The 24,545-nt window shown below is 39.5% G+C and overlaps 1 protein-coding gene and 1 non-coding gene across 2 annotated transcripts in view; both read right to left on the bottom strand.

Moving 5' to 3' along the window:
- IL23R (interleukin 23 receptor) overlaps positions 1-20,399 on the bottom strand; it is a 54,206-nt gene extending 33,807 nt beyond the window's left edge. The window contains exons 1-4 of the mRNA XM_058537045.1: positions 20,292-20,399; positions 19,549-19,651; positions 16,692-16,988; positions 10,082-10,205 (exon numbers count right to left, since the gene is read on the bottom strand). Of these exons, the coding sequence (XP_058393028.1) occupies positions 10,082-10,205; positions 16,692-16,988; positions 19,549-19,618 (491 nt within the window). The 5' untranslated portion in view covers positions 19,619-19,651; positions 20,292-20,399. The remainder of the gene's footprint in view (positions 1-10,081; positions 10,206-16,691; positions 16,989-19,548; positions 19,652-20,291) is intronic.
- LOC131405067 (U6 spliceosomal RNA) lies at positions 663-769 on the bottom strand. The gene has a single exon (XR_009219928.1). It is a non-coding gene; the product is annotated as a U6 spliceosomal RNA (small nuclear RNA).
- Positions 20,400-24,545: the final 4,146 nt, after the last annotated feature.

Here is a 24,545-nt window from a genome sequence, read left to right as displayed (position 1 = left end):
CGGAGACCAAAGCTACAGCATATTTACAACTCAATTATCCTTCCGTGTAAATTGGCACATCTTGCCAGTCTCTCCATAGTTGTCAACAGCATGCTGCCTTTCTCATGTCCTCAGTTTGCCATTTTTAACAACTTTCTCTCCATCACCCTGAAAAGCCACCAAAAGAAGGTGAAGCTTTTTTTTTTTTTTGGAGGAAGATTGGCCCTGAGCTAACATTTGTTGCCAATCTTCCTCTTTTTCTTTTTTCTCCCCAAAGCCCCAGTACATGGTTGTATATCCTAGTTGTAGGTCCTTCTAGTTCTTCTATGTGGGATGCCACCTCAGCATGTCTTGATGAGCAGTGAGTAGGTCCGCGCCCAGGATCCGAACCAGCCAACCCCAGGGCCACCGAAGTGGAATGCGTGAACTTAACCACTATGCCACTGGGCCACCCCCAAAGCATTTTTTAAAATATTATTTTCTTATTTCATCTTTCTTCTGTGTTTTGATAGCTGTGGCCATGGTCTAGGCTCTGTCTCTATTTTATCTGTTTGGTATATTATTGTATTGCGTTGTGAAACCTAGCTTGATATACACATGCTAACTTAGAAGAGAAATAACCTTGGGATTTGAACAATGGTGCAACAATGGTGAAAAGACAAGTACCCTACATTCTTATATTTAGAGAATAGAAATGCTTCACAAATTTGCATGTCATATTTGATCAGGGGTTGTGTCCATCTTCTCTGCACTGTTCCAATTATAGTATTTGTGCTGCTGAACCAAGCCCTGGCCTGATTTCTGTAACTAATACCGTTGACTGCTCTCTGTCCCAGGGGACTGACTTGATAGCCTTCGTGGGAAAGCAAGATTTTAAAAATCACTGGCGTTTTATGAAATCCCTAGAGCTCCATTTCAGGTCCTAATTCTACCGTCTGTCTGTTCAGCAGATCCCGAATTTCTGCAGCCCCACAGTGTCCCAGCCAGGATTATAACTTGCCAGCAGCCGCTTAGATCTGCTGGAGTCCAGAGTGACACGCTTGCTGAGACACAGAACTCCGGGGAGGAAAGAACGAACCAGCCTTACACTACCAAGCAATAAATGCATTTATGAATCAAAATACTGCAGAAATTACGTATCTATATTTTAAACTTACTGCCGCTACCAGAGCCGGATAACCTCAGCAGGCCGTCGAGGAATCTCTGTGAGGCTGGCCCTCTAGGGCGGGTGGGTGGGTGGGGTGAGGGGGTTACATGGCGTGCAGGTGGCAGCAGCTACTCGAGCTCAACTCAGGTTTTTAACTCTCAGTGCATATTTTCTGGTGCTGCCTCTTCCTCCTTCACCGGCAGGGAGATCACTGTGAGCACCATGAGAGGACAAGAAGGGCACATCCTGGTGATGAGGAGCACAGGGCTCGGGTTTTAGAGGCAGACCTAGGTTCAGATCCCAGATCTGCCCCTTGATAAACAGTGGGACTTGGAGCTGGTTACCTCACCTCTCTGTACTTCAGTTTACTTGTCTGCAGGACAGGAATATAACACTGCTGTTGTCATGAGTACAGGAGATAAGTGAGGAAACGAGATAAGAGAGCAGGGAGCAGGTGGAGGCACACATAATAAAAGGCTTATTAAACAAACAATTATTATTATGAATTAGAAGGTACTTATGACATCTGACTTTTAAACATTCTAAAGAACACGAAAGAAGCCTTAAAAATTGTTTTATCTCAACAAGTGAAATTTCTTTTAGATTGCTTGTCTCTGAAGTCAGATCATGCCATTAAATTCAGGTGTTTACACAGTTGCCTTATATTTTTTCTGAAATAAGGTGGAACATAAGTAAAGTAACAGAGAACTTGTTAGAAGTTCGCTAACCTCATGCTAAATAAGAATTCAAATGTGAAAATAAGAAAATGGTAACTGTGTATAAGTAGTAAGTAGGGCATCTCTGAGTATTTTCCAGTTAGAGAAAACCACATACGTGTTCTTAATTGGTTTGTGGCTAATTCTTTTACCACACATATTGAGACCACAAATCGAAATGGAAATGTATTGTCAAACCGACATTAACCATAGTCACTAGGTAATTTAATTCTGCTTTTAAAGTCTACCCTCGTATTAACACCTAGACCACAAAGCAGCTATTTTAGTGAAGAATCCAATAATAATGACTGACTATACTTTAGGACTATTTTTACATAAAACTGTATATTACAAATTTTTCGAAATTATTTCTATTTTTTTGTGTGTGCTAATTAATACATAACAGATTATTTGTTAAAGGGAATCAGCATGATTTATATTTCTCTGAAGTTTCCTGTGACCTAGCCCTAGTTGTAGTTAATAGATTCTCAGTGAACACTGCCAATTTGTGGTGATAGTGGTGAATAATGTCTTCCATTTATCTAATCACTCATTCACAAATTTATTTATTTAATACCCACTATGTTCCAAGCGCTGCTTTAGACACTGGGGCTACAACAATGACCAAAACAGATAAAGTCTCAACCTTCCTGGAGCACACATTCTGGTGGAAACGTATAAATATATAATACATCCTGTGGTAATAAATGTTCAGAAGAAAAATAAAGCAAAAAAAAGAGTTAGGAAGTGCTAGGAATAGGGGTTGGGGTTTTTTTCAGGCAGATGGGGAAGGCCTATCTGAGGAGGCAACACTAGAGCAGGAGAGCATCAAGTCTTGTGGTTCCCTGGAGGAAGAACATTCTGGGTAACTTGCAAAGGCCCTGAGGCAGCATCTTGGTTGGCCTGTTCAAAAAACACCAAGGAGGTCAACGAGGCTTCAGTAGAGTGAGGGAGATGGAAAGGGATTAGAAATGAGGCCAGAGAAGTCTGGAAGAGGAAGAGATTAGAAGGCATTGTAAGGTCACATAGGGCCATTGAAAGACTCTAGCATTGACCTCTGCGTGAAATGGGAGGTTTTGAGCAGAGGAGTGATGTGATCTGACGTTCATGTGAAAAGGATTACTCTGGCTACTTGTGAGTAATGGACTGTAGGAGGGCAAAGGTGGAAACCAGGGCACCACTTAGGAAGTCCTTGTACTAACCCAGACGCGAGATGAGTGGCTTGGACCAGAATTTCATTGTAGGTGGTAAGAAGAGGTCAAATTTTAACAGATAGATCCAGTAGGTTTTGCTGATCCATTGTGTGAGGGGTGTGATGGAGAGGAATCAGGGAGGACTCCAATGATTTTGACCTGAATAATGTGAAGGAGGCAGTTGCCGTTTACTGAGAAGGGAAGACAAGACTGGGGAGAGGAAACTGGATGTTTGGCTTTGAGACTGTTAGCTCTGAAATATTTCTGGACATCGAAGAGGAAGTGCGGAGTAAGATGTTGGATACATGTTGGCTGCAGTTCAGGGAGATGTCTGGACTGGAGATGTAAAAATTAGGGAGTTTTACACCATACATTTGGAAGAGATCTTCTAAGTAATGAGTGAAGGTAGAGATAACAAGAGATCCTAGGATAGAGCCCTGAGGCTTTTACTTTACTAGAAATGAAGAGGAATCAGCCAAAGAGACTGAGGAAAAACATCCAGGAAGGAAGTAGGAGCACCAAAAGGGAGTGGTGTTCTGGAAGCCAAGAGATGGAAGGGAAAAGCTAACTTAGATGCTCCTGGTAGTAACTGCTCCTGGTAAGGAAGATAAGGCCTGAGAATAAACCAATGGATTTGTCACTGGGGAAGTCATTAGTGACACTGATAAGACCTGTTTCAGTGGAGGGCAAAGACTTGACTAAACTAGATTTAAAAGAGGATGAGAAGAGAGGAAGTAGAGGCGAAAGTAGAGACGACTCTTTTGGAGCTTTGCCATAAAGAGGAGCAAAGAAATAGTGTCACAGAGAAGAGGGACCAAGGGATGGTTGTATTTTTCAAGAGGGCAGAGACTACAGCATGTTTGAAAGCTGATGGGAACCATCTAGGAAAAATAGAAAAGGTGATGGTGTCGGAGAAAGAGAGGAAAATTGTTGGAGCAATGTGCTCCAGGAGGCAGGCGGAGCGAGAGCTAGTACACAGTGGAGAGTTGGCCTCGGGGCAATGGTAGTTCGTCCACAGTAATAGAAGGGAAGACCAAGGGTCTGGGTACAGATGTCAAGGCATCAGTAGATGAGGGAGGCTGTGACGTTTCTCATTGCTCCTGTTTTCTCAGTGAAATAGGAAGCAGGTCATCAATAGAGATTGAGGAGGAAGAAAGGATGTTAGAGACCAGAGATGAGAGAAAAAAATCATCAATTTATCTGGCTCAGTGCGAGAGTGACTTGGCCAGTGAAATGTAGTAGGACTACGGGGTGGCTCTCTGGGCCCAGCTGAGGGTCATGGTCATGAATATAAAGTAACATCAGTCAGCAAGTTCGTGTTTGTCCCCAGTCATAATTAGCTCTCCAAGAACAGGTGCAGAATCAGTGAGGAAATGAAAAATATGAACTGCTTATTGAGTCCTAAAAGAATTACTGAAACATAACATCAGAGACTTAAAAATATTTGGAATTGTATCTAAGAACTCTTTCTGGTTATTAGGATATGCATATGGAGAAGAAGATGTGGCATAAACAAGCAGGCCTTATGAATTGGCTGAGTAGGCAGTTGATTTTAGGGGATCTGGAATGATATCTCATCTAAAAATAATTGCCCCATTGTTCTTTCATGGTGCCTGAAAATTCCACCATTGGTGTTATTCTAAAAAGTTTATGAGCTTGTCATGCACAGAGGTGGTATCTATTTAAAAAAAAATCTCTAGAGTTTAACACGGTACCAAGAAGACAAGAAATGTTAATAAATATTTGCTAAGTTGACTTGAACGGAATAGAACGAAGGGCCATCATGCAATCATTTTCATTTACAAATTATGTATTGAGTTGAAGGCACTGTGCCAGACAGTACAAGAGCTTTCAAGATAAAGAAAGAATGTATATACCTGAAGCTATTGAGGGTAATGGGGCAACAGTAGGTAGATGCTTATTAGCAGAGGTTTATTTGTTTTCTCTGTTACCACCCATTGATACATAGCAAAATATAGAGGGGTACAGGAGGGCTGTGAATGGCCATGCAGCTCTGCTAGTGGGGTCACTCCAAAGTTACTGGGGAGAAAGAAAGCTCTTGAAGCAATACAGACACAATTCCTCTACTTTACAACTTCAACCCAACACCAGAGGGAGGCCCGATGGCCCCTATGTTGCCGTGGAGGGAACACCACCTTTCTCCTACTGGTGGAACAAATGGGTGGGCTGAGTGAAATGCCTCTCCGGATATGTGATTTTACGGGAAAACTGAACCACACAAGCTGGAAGTGAAACCTTGCAAATGCTGATGTCTACCTATCTGCCAAAGTGGAAAATACCCTAAAAACCCAGGATCTAGAAGAGCCTTTTTAAACCTGATACTTACTACCTCAACCACAAAATTCATTATAAGTCAACTTTTTCCTGGGGGGAAAGACTTTTTTGATCGCTAGTTAGAAGAATTGACTTTCTCATCTCTAATTTTTTTCAACTCATGGGTGTGTTTTTAATTAATTGTAAGATGAATGGATGTTTATTTCCTTTTCCAGTTTGTGCTTACAGGAGCTCATTCTTTGACATTGCTAGAGGAGAACATTCATTGTTATGCTAATCCTTCACATCTTTATGTCTTCTTTAAAGTATGATAAAAATCCATTAATCTGGACTCCATCAATTCAAAACTTGGGTTAGATTTGTTTGAGTTTAGCTATAATTTACTGTTGGATTTCAGGAAAGATAGTGAAAAAACTGACTTTTACAAGATATACAACCTTGTATTATTATTATTATTATTATTTAATGAAACTATAGAGAGAGAATGCAGAAAATGTCTATTTCTAGTTATCAGAATAATCACTTGACGAATATTCATTGAGCACTAACTATGTGCCAGGCCCCATTCTAGGCTCAAGGGATACAGCTGTGAATGAAACAAGCAAAAATTCTCGCCCACATTGAGTCTACACTCTAGTTTGAATGAATGAGTGAATTTACTATCGACATATACACAACAGCTAGAAAATTAGTCTTGCTTATTAGAGCACATTTAACATCTCTTTCTAAATAGCCATCTGTCCAAAATTACTGTTACTTGAAAATAATGTAAATAAAATTATTGTTTATAATATTCTGTAAATGATCATTTTTTTATGGCTTTACATTAATCTTCTTCTCTCCCAAATGAGTCAGGTTTTGACGTAAGAACAAATCAAACAAGCCTAGGGAGGCAGCCTTGGGTGTTACTATACTACTCTAATGTCATCTTTTTGTTGTTGTTTCTAAGCATTTCCTATTTGCATGCCATTTCCTATAATTTTGCTTTTCTATAAGTTTTATAGCAAACCAATACGGTATTAATTATCCTCATTTCACAGGAGGCTGAGGCTCATCAAAGCTAAATAACTTTTCCAAGATCACACAGCCAGCAACCATGGCAGATCCTGTTAGATGATGGTACTAAAATCCATCTACAATGCCCTTCCACACAGAGTTCCCATCCACATAGAGGAGGCATGTGGCTCACTTCTGGCCCATGAGATGCACACAGAAGTCCATGGGAGGATGTCCTTTACCCTTCACCACTCTCCTGCCTGGGACTTGGATGAGAAGCCTGGAGGTGCAGCATCTGAGAATTAAAGCCAACCCTCTCAAGATTGCAGAGGGGAAAGGTGAAAAGTGCCTGGGTCCTTGGGGTATCATGGAATTATCATGCCAGCTCTGACTACCTACCATGATGGCCTGATGTTAATAAAGCCCCATCTTTAATAAAGTGAATCACTGCACTTGAGTTTTCTGATATTTGCATCATAAAAGACACCTGACTGAGTAAGTTTCAGAACTGGAAATCAATGTAAAATTCTAAAGCCTCTGCTCTTTCCAATGGACACCTCTGACAGTGTGATCTTTAGTAGATCAATTCTTAATGCTTTTAGAGTGACTTTTTGAGTACTGAGAACAATCTCAGTACTCATAATTATTACAGGTATTCCTCACTTTGTAAAAGAGATGTGTCCCTAAAAGGCCATGTGTAAATAATTTCAACATATATAATTTGAATGCATTAATGGATTTTAAAAGAAATCTATAATTACTAATCTTATAAAATATACGGAGAATAATTTTACGATACTAAACAATATTTTTATGGTACTAAATAATACTTGGTTGGCAAGTTTTTGTCTAACAAATATATTTTCTCAAATTGTAGTATGTCTGTCCCAAATTTACATTGCAATTTTGTCAGGAACCTGAGAAAGCAATAAATAACAAGATAATAAGAAGTGTTGGCAAGGATGTGGAGAAATTGGAACCCTCATACACTCCTAGTGGGAATGTACAATGGTGCGGCTGCTTTAGAAAACAGAACAGCAGCTCCTTAAAAGGTTAAAGAGTTCCATATGACCCAGCAATTCTGTGCCTAAGTACATGAACAAGAGAAATGAAGATATATGTCTCCACAAAAACTTGTACATTAATGTTAATAGAAGCATTATTCATAATAGCCAAAAAGTAGAAACAACCCAAACATCCATCAACTAATGAATGGATAAATAAAATGTGGTATATCGATGGAACATTATTCTGCCGTAAAAAAGGAATGAAGTGCTGATACATGCTACACCATGGATAAATCTTGAAAACATTATGCAAAAGAAGCCAGTCACAAAGGACCACATATTGTATAATTCCTTTTATATGAAGTGTTCAGAGTAGGCAAATCCGCAGAGGATGCAGGGCTGGGAGAGTTGAGGGGAAATGGAGAGTTACTGTTGATGGATATGGGTTTCTTTTTGGCATGAGGAAAATGTTCTAAAATTTATTGTGGTGATGGTTGCACAACTCTATGAATATACTAAAATCATTGAATGGTACACTTTAAATAAGGTGATTATATGGTATGTAAATTCTACTCAATAAAGCTTTTATATTAAAAAAAAGAGAAAGAATTAATCAACAACCAAGATCAGTGTGTCCATGAGGCAGTAAAATGTTCTAGGAGATAGCAAAAAATCCTCAAGGCACTAGGCTTTCTCTGTCAATCTGGCACTACCTAGTTTTTCTGCTCCCATACTACCCTCATTTCCACATTCCTAAAGTTGACTTAGCAATGAGACTCTAGTTTCTTGTCCTCATGGCCTCTTTCCCTCTCTAGGGGACAGAGGTAAGGGGTAGAGGTTAAGTCTTGGACCCACGTTAGAATCCTGGCTCCCTTACTTCTTAGCCAAGAAACTTTGGAGAGGCAATATAGGCTCTCCAAGCCACCTATAAAATGGCAACAATAATAATAGTTACCTCACAGGGTTGAGCTGAGGATTGAAGACGTAATGGACAAGAGGTATGGAGCAGTGTTTCGCATGTTGTATATTATCTGTCAATACAACCCATCCCTGATCTCAGTGTTTCCATCACTTCATTGACACTGACCATCCTCAGTTTAACCTCTACTTAGAAGGAACGGTATGAGCTTCTAGCCCATGGCATGCAGCCAGGAACTCCAGGCCTAGCAATGTGTTCATGAAATCTGTCTAGTTTTTACCCAGAATCTCTTGAATGGAGAGGTGTTACTTTTTATGTTTCACTTAATCACAATTATTCTGAGTATCTAACAGGTGGAGAGAGAGAGAGCAAGACTGGAAGGTTATTCTCTTCCACAATGATGAGACCTGGGTAGCATCTCTTAAATATGCGCTGTGATCTGGCTCTCCACACTGCTTCAGAGAAAATAACTAAGTTAGGAAGAAGACAGTCGGGCTAGCCCAGGTTACTCCCACCTCTTCCCCTCTACAGCTGCGTGGCCCTCACCTAACCTACCCTCACTAAGCCTCAGTCGTCTTGTCTACAGGAATCAGAAAAGCAATCGTATGTGCCTCACAAGGTTGTATAGGGAATTAAATGATGTAGCACGTATAAAGCTTTTGGCCCAGTGCTTGCCAAACTGGTCCAATAAATGCTTTTTTTTTAATAAGGAGTTTGTGAAATTTTTGAGAATTATTGACAGAAAAAGTGTACTTCAAATACACTACTGAAGGCATTCTTTTTTTAAAACAAACAAAACTAAACAGAACACGAAACACGGATAGGGTGACCAACTTATCCCAGTTTGCCCACAACGTTTTTTTTTCAGATGAATGGTTTCATTCCCGTTGTTAACACTGTAGAGGGGTCCAAAAGAGACTGATGTACAGGGATATAGTTTAAATGTGATGAAGAATGATTTGAACTACGTGCATTGAGGAAGAGAAAGGGATTTTTTCACATCAACCTTTTCCTATTTTGCAGTTTCTGAATAGTAAAAACTAAACATACTTTTTTTTCTGATTCAGTTTAGTGTGGAGTAATACAAGTTTTATAATTAATCATTTGTCTTGAAGCTTAAAACTTAAGAGACTTTGGCTGCATGGTTGTGTCGGCTCCTGAAGTTTGGGTGTTGTTAGAACATAACAAAAGAGCATTTCTACAAGCCCACCTCGACTGTAAGTAGAAAATCATTACTGTCACCACCTGTGTTCTGGGAACTCCCGTAGTCTCAGGCAAACCAGGAAAGATGGTCAGCCTATATAGACACCAAATTTAAGATTTTGGGGTCATTATTAATAATTAATAGCTTACATGAATTTAGTGCTAACTGTGGACCTGGCACTGTGATACGCACTTTAAAGGCTAAATTTCACTTAAATAATTAGAACAAACTTGTGCATTACATTCTATTTTTAGACTCATTTTAAAGATAAAGAAAGGGCAATTTGGAGAGATTAAGTCACCTAAACCCTAGAAGGAGGATAGAGCTGGGATTTAAGCAAAGGTCCTTTTAAAACTGTGCTGTGCTGTGTCACCATTAGGCCCTGCCACCAGTCACCTACCGATGAATAAAAAGGGCGGGAAGATTATAGAACACATTGCCCCCCAAGTGAAAATATCAATAGCCTGAGAAGGGTGTTGGTAGCTTACCAATCACAATTAGGGAGCTGGGGAGAGTCAGGGTACGTCTAATGTTTGAGACTGGATTCTTGGATCCCTGCTGGAGGCAGGACGCTGGCTGGACAGGGAGGGACTGCTCGTGTTAAACTGTTGAGGAAGGAACCTACCTCTTCACGTACACCACATACTTTGTGTCTATGTAGGTGGGCTTCCCAGCATTCCAGGTGCAAGTCACGTTGCCTGAATACTCATAAATGACACAGGTTACCTGGTCAGGGGCGTCTGGTGGATCTGCAACAAAATCGGCCACTTAGGAGCCACCATAGAAACGTAAAGGTCCTTACAAAGTAGCGAGTTGATAACCTTTCCACTTCATTTGGGGAAACAGGTCAACCTGCGCTCAGCGCCTCCCTGGTGCCACCCCTACCACCGCACCTGGCAGCCCACTTGGCCGTCAAACATTGCTCCTCTCTTTTGCCTGTGTTACTGTATTCTCCGCTCCTTCGGGAACACTAATATGATCAAGTTCCTCTCATTCAAAAAAAAAAAATCCCTCCCCAAATTCTCTCCCCTCAGCTACCACTGTATCTGTCTCCTTTTCTTAACAGCTAAACTTTTTAAAAGCCCCCGTTATACTGGTCTTTTTCTTCATCTCTCATTTACCCTTGAACCCCAAACAATCAAGATCCAGCCCACAATTCCACCCAACACTGTTGCTAAGGTCATTCCTGACTTGCTAATTGACAAACCCCAGGACCTCTTTGCTGTGTCTTTGAGCTTGGGCTCTGCAGCATCTGGTATTTTGGTCACTTCCTCCTTGAAACCTCTGTCCTTTTGGCTCCTGTGAAAGGGTTCTCTTAAGTGTTTTTCTACTCTGGCAAACTGTCCTCTCCTCTGGAGCCTATTCCACTACTCACTTTAAAAGTTTAGTGCTCATACATACAATGGAATATTATTCAGCCTTAAAGAGGAAGGGAATTCTGGCACGTGCTACAACACGAATGAACCTTGAAGACATGACACTAAGTAAAATAAGCCAGATGCAGAAGGACAAATACTGTATGATTTCACTTATATCAGGTATCTAGATTAGTCAAACTCATAAACACAAAAACTATGTAGAATGGTGGTTGCCAGGGGCTGGGGAGAGGGAGGAATGGGGAGTTATTGTTTAATGAATACCGAGTCTCAGTTTTGCAAGATGAAAAGAGTGCTAGAGATGGATGGCGGTGATGGTTGCACAACAGTGTGAATGTACTTAATGCCACAGAACTGTACACTTAAGAATGGTTAAAATGGTACATTTCATGTTGTATATATTTTACCACAATAAAAAAAAAAGATGAAAAAAATTTTGGTATTCACAGAATTCTATTTCAAGGTTCTATCTTTTTCCCTTCCCCTACCCCTCCTCAGCTCTTTCTCTGCGCGGTCGTATTACAGAGAACGTTGTTAGTTTTCGTCTGCTAGCATCTTTTTTTTTAAGGACTGACATCTGGGCCAGCCCGGTGGCATAGCATTTAAGTGTGCGCGGGTTCGGATCCTGGGCGCACACCAACGCACCGCTTGTCAAGCCATGCTGTGGCGGCGCCCCATAAAAAGTGGAGGAAGATGGGCGTGGATGTTAGCCTAGGGCCAGTCTTCCTCAGCAAAAAGAGGAAGATTGGAGACAGATGTTAGCTCAGGGCTGATCTTCCTCACAAAGAAAAAAAAAAAAGAACTGACATCTACCTGCCCTACACCCAACCTCATCCCCACTCTACCCTCGCCCCAAGAGCTGTCAATCACTGGGCTCCACACAGAAGTGTGCCCTTGACCTAGGCTGACTAATTGAGTATTTCCCTTGGAAATTAACACGACTCAAGATGAACCAATCAGAATTCTCCAAGGGACTTTTTCTGGAGCCATTGTAAAAGAAACACTCTCTTCCCCCTTGAAATTGTTGTCTCAGTAATATGTGAGCTTTGAGTGGCTGGTTGGCCATCTTGTTGTCATAGTGAAACAGTCTATTTAAAAATGAAGCCAACAGAGGGGAAAACAAAACCCAAGAGATGGGAAAAGATGAGAGCGTTCTCATGACACTGTGTGAGCCCTTGGGGCCTCTGAAGCCCGTGAAACCCCCATAACTAGAGAACAGCACCTGGGGTTTTCAGTTACATCATCCAATAATAAACCAAGGTCAAAAATGAACTACGGAAATATTGAGTGTTGATTATATACTCACTTTTCAGGTGTGCACTCTCAGCTTTTTCACATGTGCAATCCTGCCTGGGAAACTAGACTACTCAGAGAATGACCAGACAAATGGGAGAATGGGGGCTCAGAAAGAATAAAAACACAGACGTTTTTGCACCTAAAGCTACACCCAAAGATTTATCCTAAAGATAATTATACTCCTGCACTTCATCTGCAAATCACCAACCAAGAATATTACTTCCAAAATAATAAATAAATAAATGAAAAAATTTATCCTCATTGCAAATTGATACAATAATAGATGGCATTTAGAACTATCCAGTTGGCATGGCTTTTGAAAAATGGTAATCCTCAGTGTTGAAATGGACTCAAGGAAATCCTCTAACACACTGCTGGTAGGAGTGCTAATTGGTACAACCTTTATGGATCATATCACAATCTAATCTTTAAAAGCTGCAGTAGTACCTTGCAGCCCAGCAGTTTTATTTCTAGGAATGCGTCCTTAAAGAAATGTTCATAGACATACAAAAATATTTGACTAAAGGATGTGCCTCTTAAAGTATTGTTCATAATAATGAAAAAATTGGAAATGACCTTAATACCTCAAAATAAGGTTAAATAAACTATAATATACTCCTAAAATGCATTCAAAAATAAAGTTGTAGAAGACAATTTAAGTATCTGGCCTTTGGAAGGCACTAGAAATATGTTTAATTAAGTCAGTCAGTAATGGCCATATGATAAAGGGAAAAAAGCAGGTTGCAAAATAGTATAGTATAGTCATCTCATTTGAGAGACAGACAGATGAGAGGGATAGAGGGAAGGAGAGACAGAGAGAGACAAACTTGAAAGACATATTTCAAATTATTAAAGAGGGATATTCTGTTAGTGGTGAGATTATAGGATTACAGAGACAAAGGCTATTTCTTTTTTGCTAGTCTAAATTTTTTAAAACTTTCTACATTGAAATTAATTTGATTTTATAGTTAAAAAACTATTTTCAACAGTAACAACACACCACAGTAGTAGTATTATAGAATACTACAACAGTAAGTTGTAGTATTATAGAATACTACAACAGTAAGTTGTAGTATTGAGTGACAATGGGGAGAAATGGGACTCCAAGGAGGGTAAAGAAATCTTTTAAGTTTCATTTGAGCTTTAGCAGAGGTAGATGTGGAAACACAAATTTAAGTCACTTTAGATATTGACTCAGTTGTGGTCACTCATGGATTACAGTGATTTGTGCTGAAGCTATTTTTCTCCTCTGGTTTTGGATGGAGAGTATCATTGATTTAGCCTCACAAAAGACAACTGTCAATCTTTTGGGCTGTGTTATTCCACAGCATTCTATATGAAGTGAATGCTCAGGGTTATAAACGTCTGATGTTTAACTAACTTTGAAAAAATCAAATAGATTCTATACACATATGCAAATAAACACAATATTTGTTAATGTGAAGCTCTGTAAAGATGGCAATGTGACTATGGTTGTGAGAGTAAGATCAAATTGTTAGATCTCATTGCCGGGTTACTCAGTGTCCGAGGATAAAAACCTGATATACATCAAGTTACTAGGGAATACCCTGAAATATACAAGCATGAGGCTTAAGTTTTTGCTGTTTCCTACCAATTTCATCCCTCCTTTATTATTGGGGTGCTCATTAATCACAGGCCAGATTTCCTGTTAATATAGGGTGCAGCCAAGGATCATTTTCTACTCAGAGCTTCTTGAAGGCAGAGTCTGCGATTCCTTCTTCTTTGAATTTCTATGCACACAATTTTGGTGCATAGCAACCTGTCAGCAAAGTGTATTTCATGAATTGATTGGCTTGATTAATAAAATGACCATAATAAGAAGAATTAAAATGAAGAGAGGCCCAATAGCTCTGGCAAACATCACTCTTCAATTCCTGACCCAAGGAGAGCACAGGTCGGCCTAATTATGCCAGTATTGGTGCTTAATAACAACATTAAAGACAAATATTCAGGGACTTTTTTGTGTGTGTGAGGAAGATTAGCCCTGAGCTAACATCCAATTCCAATCCTCCTCTTTTTTTTTGCTGAGGAAGATTGGCTGTGGGCTAACATCCGTGCCCATCTTCCTCTACTTTATATGGGATGCCACCACAGCATGGCTTGATGAGCAGTGAGCAGTGTGTAGGTCTGCACCCAGGATCCGAACCTGAAAACCCTGGGCCGCCAAAGTGGAGTGCGTGAACTTAACTGCTATGCCACCTGGCCGGCCCCTATTCAGGGACTTTTATTGGATAACAAGTCTGCTTTCATCACAATAAGTAGAGATCAAAGAAGGTTAGAATTTAAGTCAAAGATATTTAAATTTTTAAATAAATGATTAAGTGTAAATATGACTATTCCATGTATGGTTTATTTTAATTTGGTATTTTTAAATGAATAAAGACATCTTACAGTGTTTTATCCTATGATTGGTGTGACTCTGATAGAACAAACTTCCTGTAATATGTGTGCATTTAATCATAGATAAGAATTTAAGAAGTGCTTAAGATTATAGCTAAAAGTGGAAATTGTGAGAATGATAGTATTTCACAAATTACACATTAAAGTAACCAACATTTTAAATACATTTGGATATCTTTTCAGGGAAAGCAATGACTCATTCATCTTCTGCCTTTTATGATTTGTCTCCAGTCTAAAAAAATACACATAATCATTTTGTTCGCAGCAGTGAGGATGAGTTGACATGGTGAAGCTCACAGGACGAATATCCTGCGATCACAGGGACCCAGGGAAAGCAATGTGATTTTCTAGAGTACCACAAAAACCCTCAAAAACCTTTTTTTGACCTACTTAAATAGGAAGTTTTGTTTGCTAAGAATGCAGAGCCCAAGAACACAGGGTTCTTGAAGCCAGGGGTTTGAGTAAATTCTTACCTGGCAGTTACAAATTCACACTCATAACCAGAGGTCTGTGTAAGAACTTACAACTCACGAGCAAATAAATGGAAAGAGTGATGTTCTTTCTAAGCAGCCATCAGCCAAGAATAGAAGTGCTTCTGCTATCCTGGAAGGGTGGCAAAGGCTATTCCCTGACCCCAAGCATTGCCTGGTGGTTGTGTCTGGGGGCAGAGGCCCTCAGCCGACACTGGGAGAGCTGATGCGAGCCATCGGCCACCAACTGCGACACAGGGAAAGAGGCGATACTTCTTTGTCTCCTTTCTTCCTCTGGCTTCAATTGAAAACTAACCTTTTCCCATAACTGTGGGAGTTGCTTATTTGCCTCCAAAGAAATTGTATGTTGTCTCAACACCCCCACCTCCACCTCAAAGGGATAAATGGTAAAGTATTTAAAAGCATTAAGGGTCCTTTATGTTTCCTGAGGATGTGGACAAGCTAAGGAGTCTTCACACATCAGATAAGATGTCTGCCTGTGGTTTCAATTCCCACAATTTAGGGCAAGTTTAGCATGTTATTATTAGGTTAAGGCATAAGTGTGCCAACCTTATCTTTGACTCTAAAACTTACACTTTCCTTCCTCAATTCACCTTCGCTCTTCTCTCATTTGAAAATCATGTGAGATCAGGTGCCCAGAGCTCAGCAGGACAATGGCTGAACTTATTGATCTATGCTTCGTAATAGCAGAACAAAGAATTAAGTATATAATTGTACAAGTCAGCCCATATCACTATAACTTAAACATCTCCAGAATACTTTGAACATAAATTGAATTTAGCAAATATTTTTAATATTAACTTGATTAATCTTTTTCTTGATAATTATAGTAGCAAACAAAATTGTGCAGGAATTGTGTCAGAGTCTCCCCATATTTTATCAAAAGGATGCATTTTTAAAAATTTAGGCACATTGTACTTTAAAAGTCTATAATATGCTTTCAAATAAATTATTGAAATTCAATGCTTACGATAACCAGGATAATTTGGCCTCATTTTACAGACATGGAATTGAGGCTCAGCTTGGTTAAGCAACTTGCCCAAGGTCACACAGCTGATAAAGAATATAGCAGGAAGACAAAGCTAGTTAGTTTTGCAACTGTTTTTTCTCCCTAAATCTTAGCGTCAAATTTCTCAATGGAATCCACTTCAAGGTTAACGATATTAGTTTGGAAAGCAAACAAAGAAAAAACATAAGTGAGATACAGATAAAAAAGAGCAGCATTTTTAATCTGAGGATGCTGCCCCCCACGTGTGCTGTGTTTGGCCAGACTCGTGTTGAAGAATCGCTTTTGAATGCATTGGCAACATTTAAAAATTTGTAGAGTTCACATGAAAAATCCATATTTCTGTCTTCTTTTGAAGAGTCAAAAGGTCGAGGAACACCGGGCCCTAGTAGATGCCGCAGCTGGAAGCGCCCCCCCCAGTAGACCGTCTATGGCTTTCCTCTCCTGGCACATCTCACCAGCCACCTTAACTCGCGTGTTTCACCACCCTGGCCCCTGGAGACGTTTGAGTTGGCAATTCTTATATTAAACTAACATAAGAAGTGAACTATCTCAATTTGCCTCTATTTTTAGACAAGATTGGGAATTACCAGTTAATTGTTAGACTGGCTTTCTTTTGAATTTTGAATGCACCTCAGCACTTACATCCAGAAGAGATGTCTTTTCCGCATATCAACGTCTCTTGAAGATATCCAGGACACTCAGCAGTGCAATGCACAGAGGCACGTGGTTCCAGAAAGCTGTTGTACCAAAGCCGAGCTGTTGTTCTATTAATTCTCGTGACTTGAAATCTTTCTTTGATGCCATTTTTATAAAAATAAAGTTTCCTTGGTTGGCAATTCTTAATTGCTGCTTCGCAATATATAGAGACATTCATACCCATTTTAAAAATTTTGGCTGGTTCTACCCAGATGTGGCCAGAGCAGTTTATATTTGTAATTCCTGGAAACAAATAGATAAAATAATAAATTCCATGTAAAACATTAAAACAGGAGATTCAGAATAATATGTTATTGCATTTAAAATTTATCTTTTCTATTAAGTGATTTCCATTGGAAAAGAGGTTTAGGGCTAGGTGTGTCTTTTACTTGATTAGTTTATTACAGTATGTTTTTACCACGCTTCTGTTCAGGAGCATGACACATGACTAGAGCCAGTCTTTAAGCTTCTCTAACTGTCTAAAGAGCAAATATAATTAACTCTCCTTTTTTTTTTTTTTTTGTGAGGAAGATCAGCCCTGAGCTAACATCTGCCAATCCTCCTCTTTTTGCTGAGGAAGACTGGCCCTGGGCTAACATCCATGCCCATCTTCCTCCACTTCATATGGGACGCCGCCACAGCATGACTTGCCAAGCGGTGCGTCAGAGCGCACCCAGGATTCGAACCGGCAAACCCCGGGCTGCCGCAGGAGAGCGCGCACACTTAACCACTTGTGCCACCAGGCCAGCCCCAACTCTCCTATTTTAAAGCAAGGGGCTGAGGCATTATGAGGCTACCCCATTTTTCAAAGGTAAGATTAGAAGTAACGGCGCTACAGAATCCAAGCCCCATTCTCGGCTACTCAATCAATCATTCATTATTTTGTAGATAAAGGCAACTTCTATCAGAAAACCTTGAGTTTAAAAAACAAAACCATACACTTACTAATGGCAAAAATCTATTGCTTGACAACCACTTAAAATTCATCATTAATTTAATAATATGGGATAATGTTCAGAATATATTGTTAGAAAGCAAGTTGCAAAACAATGTATATAATATAGGATCAATGTTAGAAATAAATAAATGGATGGATTAAAGAGAACCACACTAAGATACTAACAATGATCATCTCTGTGTATTAGAATAATTTTTTTCATTTTTAAATTGTATATTTCTGTGTTTTAAAAATTATATGGTGAATGTATTACTTTTATAACCAAAAAACATTAATATAAAGTGATTTTCATAAACTGAAATAACAATGCAATGCAATATTAATTAAGTTCACATTAAGGAAAACATACTAAAGTTTCTGCCAAATTTGTTATAAACTTTTTCTGGAAACACCTGTATTAAAATATCTTAAAACCTTATCAAAATAGTGATAATTAAAGGTCAGTATTTGACTTTAAATGGTCCTTATCTTTGGAATACATAGCTTAAAGAATTAACTTGTATAATATAAATGTAACTGAATAGTTCCATTTATGTAATGACCATTTACATATAAATTATAAATATTTAAATGTTGAAGTAGTGATAAAATGATTCCATCCTTATCAATAGGGAATTGAAGGCAAACATACGAAAATGAAATTTTGAGAAAGCATCTGACTGCTTTAAATGAGTTCAACAATTCAAGTTTAGACAAACTGCATCTCCAGCACCTTAAAAAAATATGTGAATAGTATCATGGAACCCTTGTAAGTAGTGTTTGAGAATACACAGAAAATGTCAAAAAATGTCGGAAGACTGCAGATTTGGGCAAATGTTATTCTGGTTTTCAAACATGGAAGAAAGAAGAACCCCAGAAACTCTGTACCACTGAGTTTCCCAACATTCAGGAATTTATTAGCAAGTCAGTGATTTTTCAGTACACAGGAAAAAAGTCAGTGATCAGTTGGATTCAACATGGATTACATAAGAATAAGTCATACAAAAATATGTTAATTTCTCTTTTTAATAGGGTTATTAAATTAGTCAGAGGAATGTTAAACATAGTATATTTTCTATTTTAGGCTATTGGAAAGGAGCAACATAACGTTGTAGGAGAAAACTTGGAAAAATGTAGTCTGGATGATATTAAAAATATTCACAGCAAATTGAACAAAAATGTATAAAATACTTTCTAATGGACAGCTGGAAGTTCTCTAACACCATGTCACCGGGTGACATCTTATTTCTCTACACTGTATATTATTAATCACTTGACTGTATAAACAGAAGTCTTACTTATCATTTGCCTATATCAAGAAACTGGAAAAAGTAGTTAGTGTCTTACTTCCCCTAAATCTTCTTGGATAGCTGTTGGCCTGACTCTGGAAGTGTCCAATATCCTGCTGGAAGGATTCTAGTTCTGATAATGGGGCTACCTCTATATCTCTAATATAACTGTGTCCCAATCTATAGAAAATGGTTTTGCTTTTGTTATTATTCCGAGTAACTTGCATGATCTGCAAAGCTCCCTTCAAGGTCTGGAATGCTGCCTTGGTTTTGCTTGTCTCCTAGTAGTGGAATCCCTGCCACCTGCCCAGGATACCATTGCCCCCAGTGGGAACTCCCAAATGCCAACAGCTTCCCTGCCTGCACTTCTGACGATCCCTTTCTGGGTTCCTCAAAGCTGCTTATGCCAATCTCTGCCATAGTGCCAGATGTTTGTGTAAATTATCAAATTACCAAAAAATTTTTGGTAATAATTTTTGATTCTTCAGAGATTCTAGCATGATGCCTTGAAAATAATAAGCACTCAATATTTTACTTGTTGAATAAAAGATAGAGATAAGTACTCAGAATACTATACCTCCATGACACCAACTGAAGAATATGTAAAGGGCTATTATCACATCCCATTGAAGTGTGACCTGATTCATGCCTGAAAGCAGGAGAAAGCTCTTTGTTCTCCTCTAGAAAAAAATATGAGAAATGTTTAAATTGTAATATTTTAATAAAATAGTAAAAAGCATTACATTTTTTCCTAACACTTATTATTGTCTTTGATGAGAACCTTTGATTAGGAAGAAAAGAAAAAAGGAAGGAAGAATAGAAAGGGGGCAAAGCAAAGTCAGTGGTGTGTGAGGAGGCATAAAATAGCAGGGGGAGTGAAGTACAAGAACGGAATTTTATACCCTTCAAAAGTCACAACGAATTACCTTAGTAGGACTTTTTGACCCTTGATAAAATAGGGTCCCGCTAACCCAGTCTCTCTCATCAGAAATCTCCTCTTTCTGCTCTAACTCCTGATGATGAATTCTCCTCCTGACCAGATTTATGTGCCTCGCAGGCTCCAGAAATGCCAGTCTTGGATGAGTAAAATTGGGGAAAAGCCCAAAATTTCAGAATGTCCAGAGAAAAAACACTCAAAGTAAAGAAAGATGAAGTGAGACCACGGCACACGTGCCGTCAGCAGTTACTTACAGAAAGCTCTTTCAAAAGAAACACATAATAGACATTCCAAACAAGACTGCCATCAGTTGGCACCTGGAGTTACATTGTTCAGTGAACCAGCTACTTACATTAAGTATTCGGATGATCATGTCTCTTTACCTTTCAACCTGTTGGAAGCACATCATGTAGCTTCAGAGCTAGGCTGCTACCCTCGTCACCTGCGTCGAGTCTTCTTCCCCACTGCCTGCCTGGCAGTGATCACTGCTGGTCTTCAGCTATGAGGCAAATGGAAATGTCAGCAGAGCCCCGACCTACATTTCAGATTCTTGAAGAGGAACTCAAAACTGTCCAGTTCAAAATGACTGGCCCTCATGTCACTCTTTGGGAAAACCCAGATTACCGAAAGTGAACTGCTTTGTCAGTACTTCTTTTCCTCAGCTTAATTTAAAACGATCTCTCTCTCCAAGAAATAGAACACATACACGTGGTTCATCTGTCAAAATCTTTGACACCAAAAACAGGATGCTTAGTTTTCATTTGCAGCCAAAAGTGATATTAATTAGAAATCTGATACTAATTATAATTCTTTCTTAAAAAAAGAAAGTTTAAATGCTACTGTTGACCATTCACTTATTTAACAAGCATTTTTGAGCATCTAATATGTGCCAGGTATTCTGGGTATTGAAGATATAATGATGATTAATTACAGAACAGTTCCTTTGTTGTATTGTTTCCAGTGATTAAATTACAGATTAGTTGCTTTGAACTCTTGTTCACGGTTTAGCAGGATTCTCCGAGCAAATAAAAAATCTACCAAGTATTCAGTTGGTTTATAGCAGGCACCTCCGGGGCCTTTCCTGGCACACCTTTTCTTCCTGCCTCCTCTGTTTGGTCTACATGCAGACCCTTTCACTCTTTGTACTCCTTTCTCTTGTAAATGACAATTAATTTACTTGTTTACTCTACAGTGAACTTTTTGAAGTTAGAAACTCTGTTGCGTCTTTTCAATTTTTCTGTCTTTAGTCCCTAGTACATTAGATACTCTGGGGGAACATTTAAAACCTTCTATGCTCGGATTCACTCTAATCAATGAAGTCAGAATTTCTATGGATAGAGGCTGGACATCAATAGTTTTTAAAAGCCCTCAGGTGATTATAATGAGCAGGCGGGTTGAGAACCATTGGAATACAGGAATAAGAGTGTCTTTGAAGACCACACAGAAGAAATGACCGTCAACTGGGTTTTTTTTTTTTTTTTGTGAGGAAAATCAGCCCTGAGCTAACATCCATGCTAATCCTCCTCTTTTTGCTGAGGAAGACCAGCTCTGAACTAACATCTAGTGCCAATCCTCCTCCTTTTTTTTTTTTTTTCCCCAAAGCCCCAGTAGATAGCTGTATGTCATAGCTGCACATCCTTCTAGTTGCTGTATGTGGGACGTGGCCTCAGCATGGCCAGAGAAGCAGTGCAGCAGTGCGCGCCCGGGATCCGAACCCGGGCTGCCAGTAGCGGAGCGCGCGCATTTAACCACTAAGCTACGGGGCCGGCCCTGTCAACTGGGTTTTAATGATCAGAAATAATTTTCCAAGCTGTGAAGGAGAGGGTGTGGGAAGACATTTTACACACCAAGAACAGAACATGCAAGTAACATGGATGTGCTGGGACTGGAAAATTGTTTCTCTAGATTAACGGGAATAGGATTTGAGCTGGAAACTAAGGTCAGTGGCAGATGTAATGGTGTTTGTGTTCCTGCTAAGTGGTTTAACCTTTATCTTGAAGTCAGTCAAGAAATAGCAAAGATTGTTAAACAGAGACATAACATAATCCGATTGGATATTAGAAAGGTAATTCTAATTATCGTGTGGAGAATTGATTGAAGATGAAGAGCCCAGTTAGGAGGCTATTGAAAATCAAAGCTGATGAAGGCCTGGTGCAAAGCAAAGGCAGCAAGAACTGAGAGGAGGAGACAGAATTGCTGTGCAGAGGCAGGTTGGACAGGCCATAGGGGCCAATAAAGGAATGGTGCCCCCTGGAGCTGTGCAGTGAACAACCTGTGCACGAGGTTAAGGATCTAGGAGCATGAGGAATGACTGTGGTGGCTATTTTTGCTGACCCAGTAGATAAGGACATTAACTGCACACACAGGGGGAGGAGTGACGTGGGGAAGTGATAACTTTGGTTCTGGGCGTGTTGACTTGGAAGGGCTTGCCACATGTTCAGAGAGAGCAGTCTGGTTAGCCATTGTAGGCATTGGTAAACTTGGGAGAGAAGTTTGAGCTGGAGAGCTAAGTCTGGAAGATTTCAGCATGTCAATAGTATTAAAACTAAGATTAGAATAAGAGAAGTCAGAGAGAACATCCCAAGGGATAAGGAAAAGGAGTGGATGGTCAGAAAACGTTGACCAAAGAACAAGAAGAGATACAAGGAGTGTGTGGCCAGTGTCGAATGTTTGGAGATTAAATATGATAAAAAACTAGAAAGAAGTGTTGGTTTTGACATTGGTCAGTTTTCCCTGAGAACAGTTTCAGGAAAGAAATGGAGGTGGAAAGGAGGTGGCAGCGAGTAAGAACAGAAAATAAAGGAGATCGCATTGGCTGATCTTTCAGGGATTTGGCCAGTGGACATGAGATTGTTGCAGAGCTGAATGCAAATCAGGATTTGTCGATTTATGTTAATGGTGCTGGTGGTGGTCCTTAACCATCTTTTCATGTGTTTATTTGCCCTGCATATCTCTTCTTTGGTGAACTGTCTGTTCAAATGTTTTGCCCATTTTTATTGGTTTGTTGTTTTTCTTTTTGAGTTTTGAAAGTTCTTTATATATTTTGGAAGCCAGTCCTTTATCAGATATGCGTTTCGCAAATATTTTCTCCTAGTCTGTGCCTTATTCTTTCACTTTCTTAACAATATCTTTTGAGAGCAGTTTTTAATTTTGATTAAGCCCAATTCATTAATTATTTTAACAGTTCTTTGTTTTTTGTCCTGTGAGCCTCTGCTTACACTTTCATCGACGGATCAACACACAATCTTGTTTTATGTGTGTTTCTGTTTAAAGACACCTTATTTAATACACATATATTTTTAATTCATTAACATTGAACTCAGGGCCAACAGCACTATAGCTCACGCCTGAATGAAGCTTATCTAACACAGACTTTCTCTGTAATGTACATTGCAGCCTTCTTGCGCTTAAGAACACGAGACAGAACTTCCGAACTATACTTGGGGGGCCATTTTAAACAGCAAAATCACCAACAAAAAGCACAAAATGTAAAAAACGTGGCACTAAATAGACTTTGAAGAGGACTCTTATTTACAGTATGAGAGCTGATTCACGTTCCTCAGCTGGGAACTTGCACGTTGGGCGACTTTGTCGGGGGAAGAGGGAGAATCTCCCTCTGCCCTTTCCCTTAAGGTTCTTCTGGCTGGCCAAATAATCAACAAGACAGGTTAGCAGGAGAAAATAATACCAAGTTTAATAACATGTATACATGGGAGAAAGCAGGGACACTGCGTTTCTCAACACAATAGCAGAAATTCTCGTCTTAAATATCATTTTCAGCCAATGACAAAGGAGGATTTTGGGGGTGGGGGAGTCAATTACAGGAGATTACCACTAAAGCACAGTAAACAAGAGTAAGGTTTATTATACAGCCCCAAGGCCTCATCTTCCACATTGATAAGTTACTAGAAATGAGCTCACCCCCCCTCTCTTCTCCAAACAGAGAGGGAGATACCTTTACAAATGGAGATTTCCCTTATAAATGTAAATGATTGTCTGGCAACTCCTCGCAGGGCCATCCAAAGAATGTGGCCAGAGAGACAGGACTCCCGATAAGATGGGCTTGTTGGTGCCTTTTCTATTGTAACCTCTATCCTAAATTATCTTTTATAGCAGTCATGATAATAACCCCTTCCTAAAACAGATTTTTTTTGGTTTTAAATTTTTTAGGCAGTTTGGGAGGGGAAACTCAAATATTTTTCCTGAGCTCTCTGAGTCCTTATTGTCTTCAGCTCGAAATAATCCGCATACCAGAGTGGTGCTTCCTGGGGCAGCTTGCCCTGAGCACCATCAGTTCCCTCCTCTGAAACTTCCCTAGAAGTTTCACATATTAAAAGCTGAGCTGGTGACTGTGGAGAGAGAAATCGTGTTAGTACCCGGGTGATAAGAAGTCTGCAAAGAGAGAAAAGAACATAGATTAGAATGAGGATGAACAAGCAGAAAAGAACAAATCGGAGCACATTTCCCCATACTCCATTAAACCAGTCCCCCAATCCTGGAAACAAGTCAGTCCAATAAAATGTGTGAGCTTCGTTTATCTGATGAAAAATGTCAATCTTCTCTTTTAATAGATTTAAGTTAGATATTACTTGACCTGTTTGATTCACATAAAAACAACATTTTTCTCCAATGATTGC

This window comes from Diceros bicornis, chromosome 4 (assembly GCF_020826845.1).
Source record: "Diceros bicornis minor isolate mBicDic1 chromosome 4, mDicBic1.mat.cur, whole genome shotgun sequence".
NCBI lineage: Eukaryota > Metazoa > Chordata > Mammalia > Perissodactyla > Rhinocerotidae > Diceros > Diceros bicornis.
This window is presented reverse-complemented; position numbering and strand designations above follow the sequence as displayed.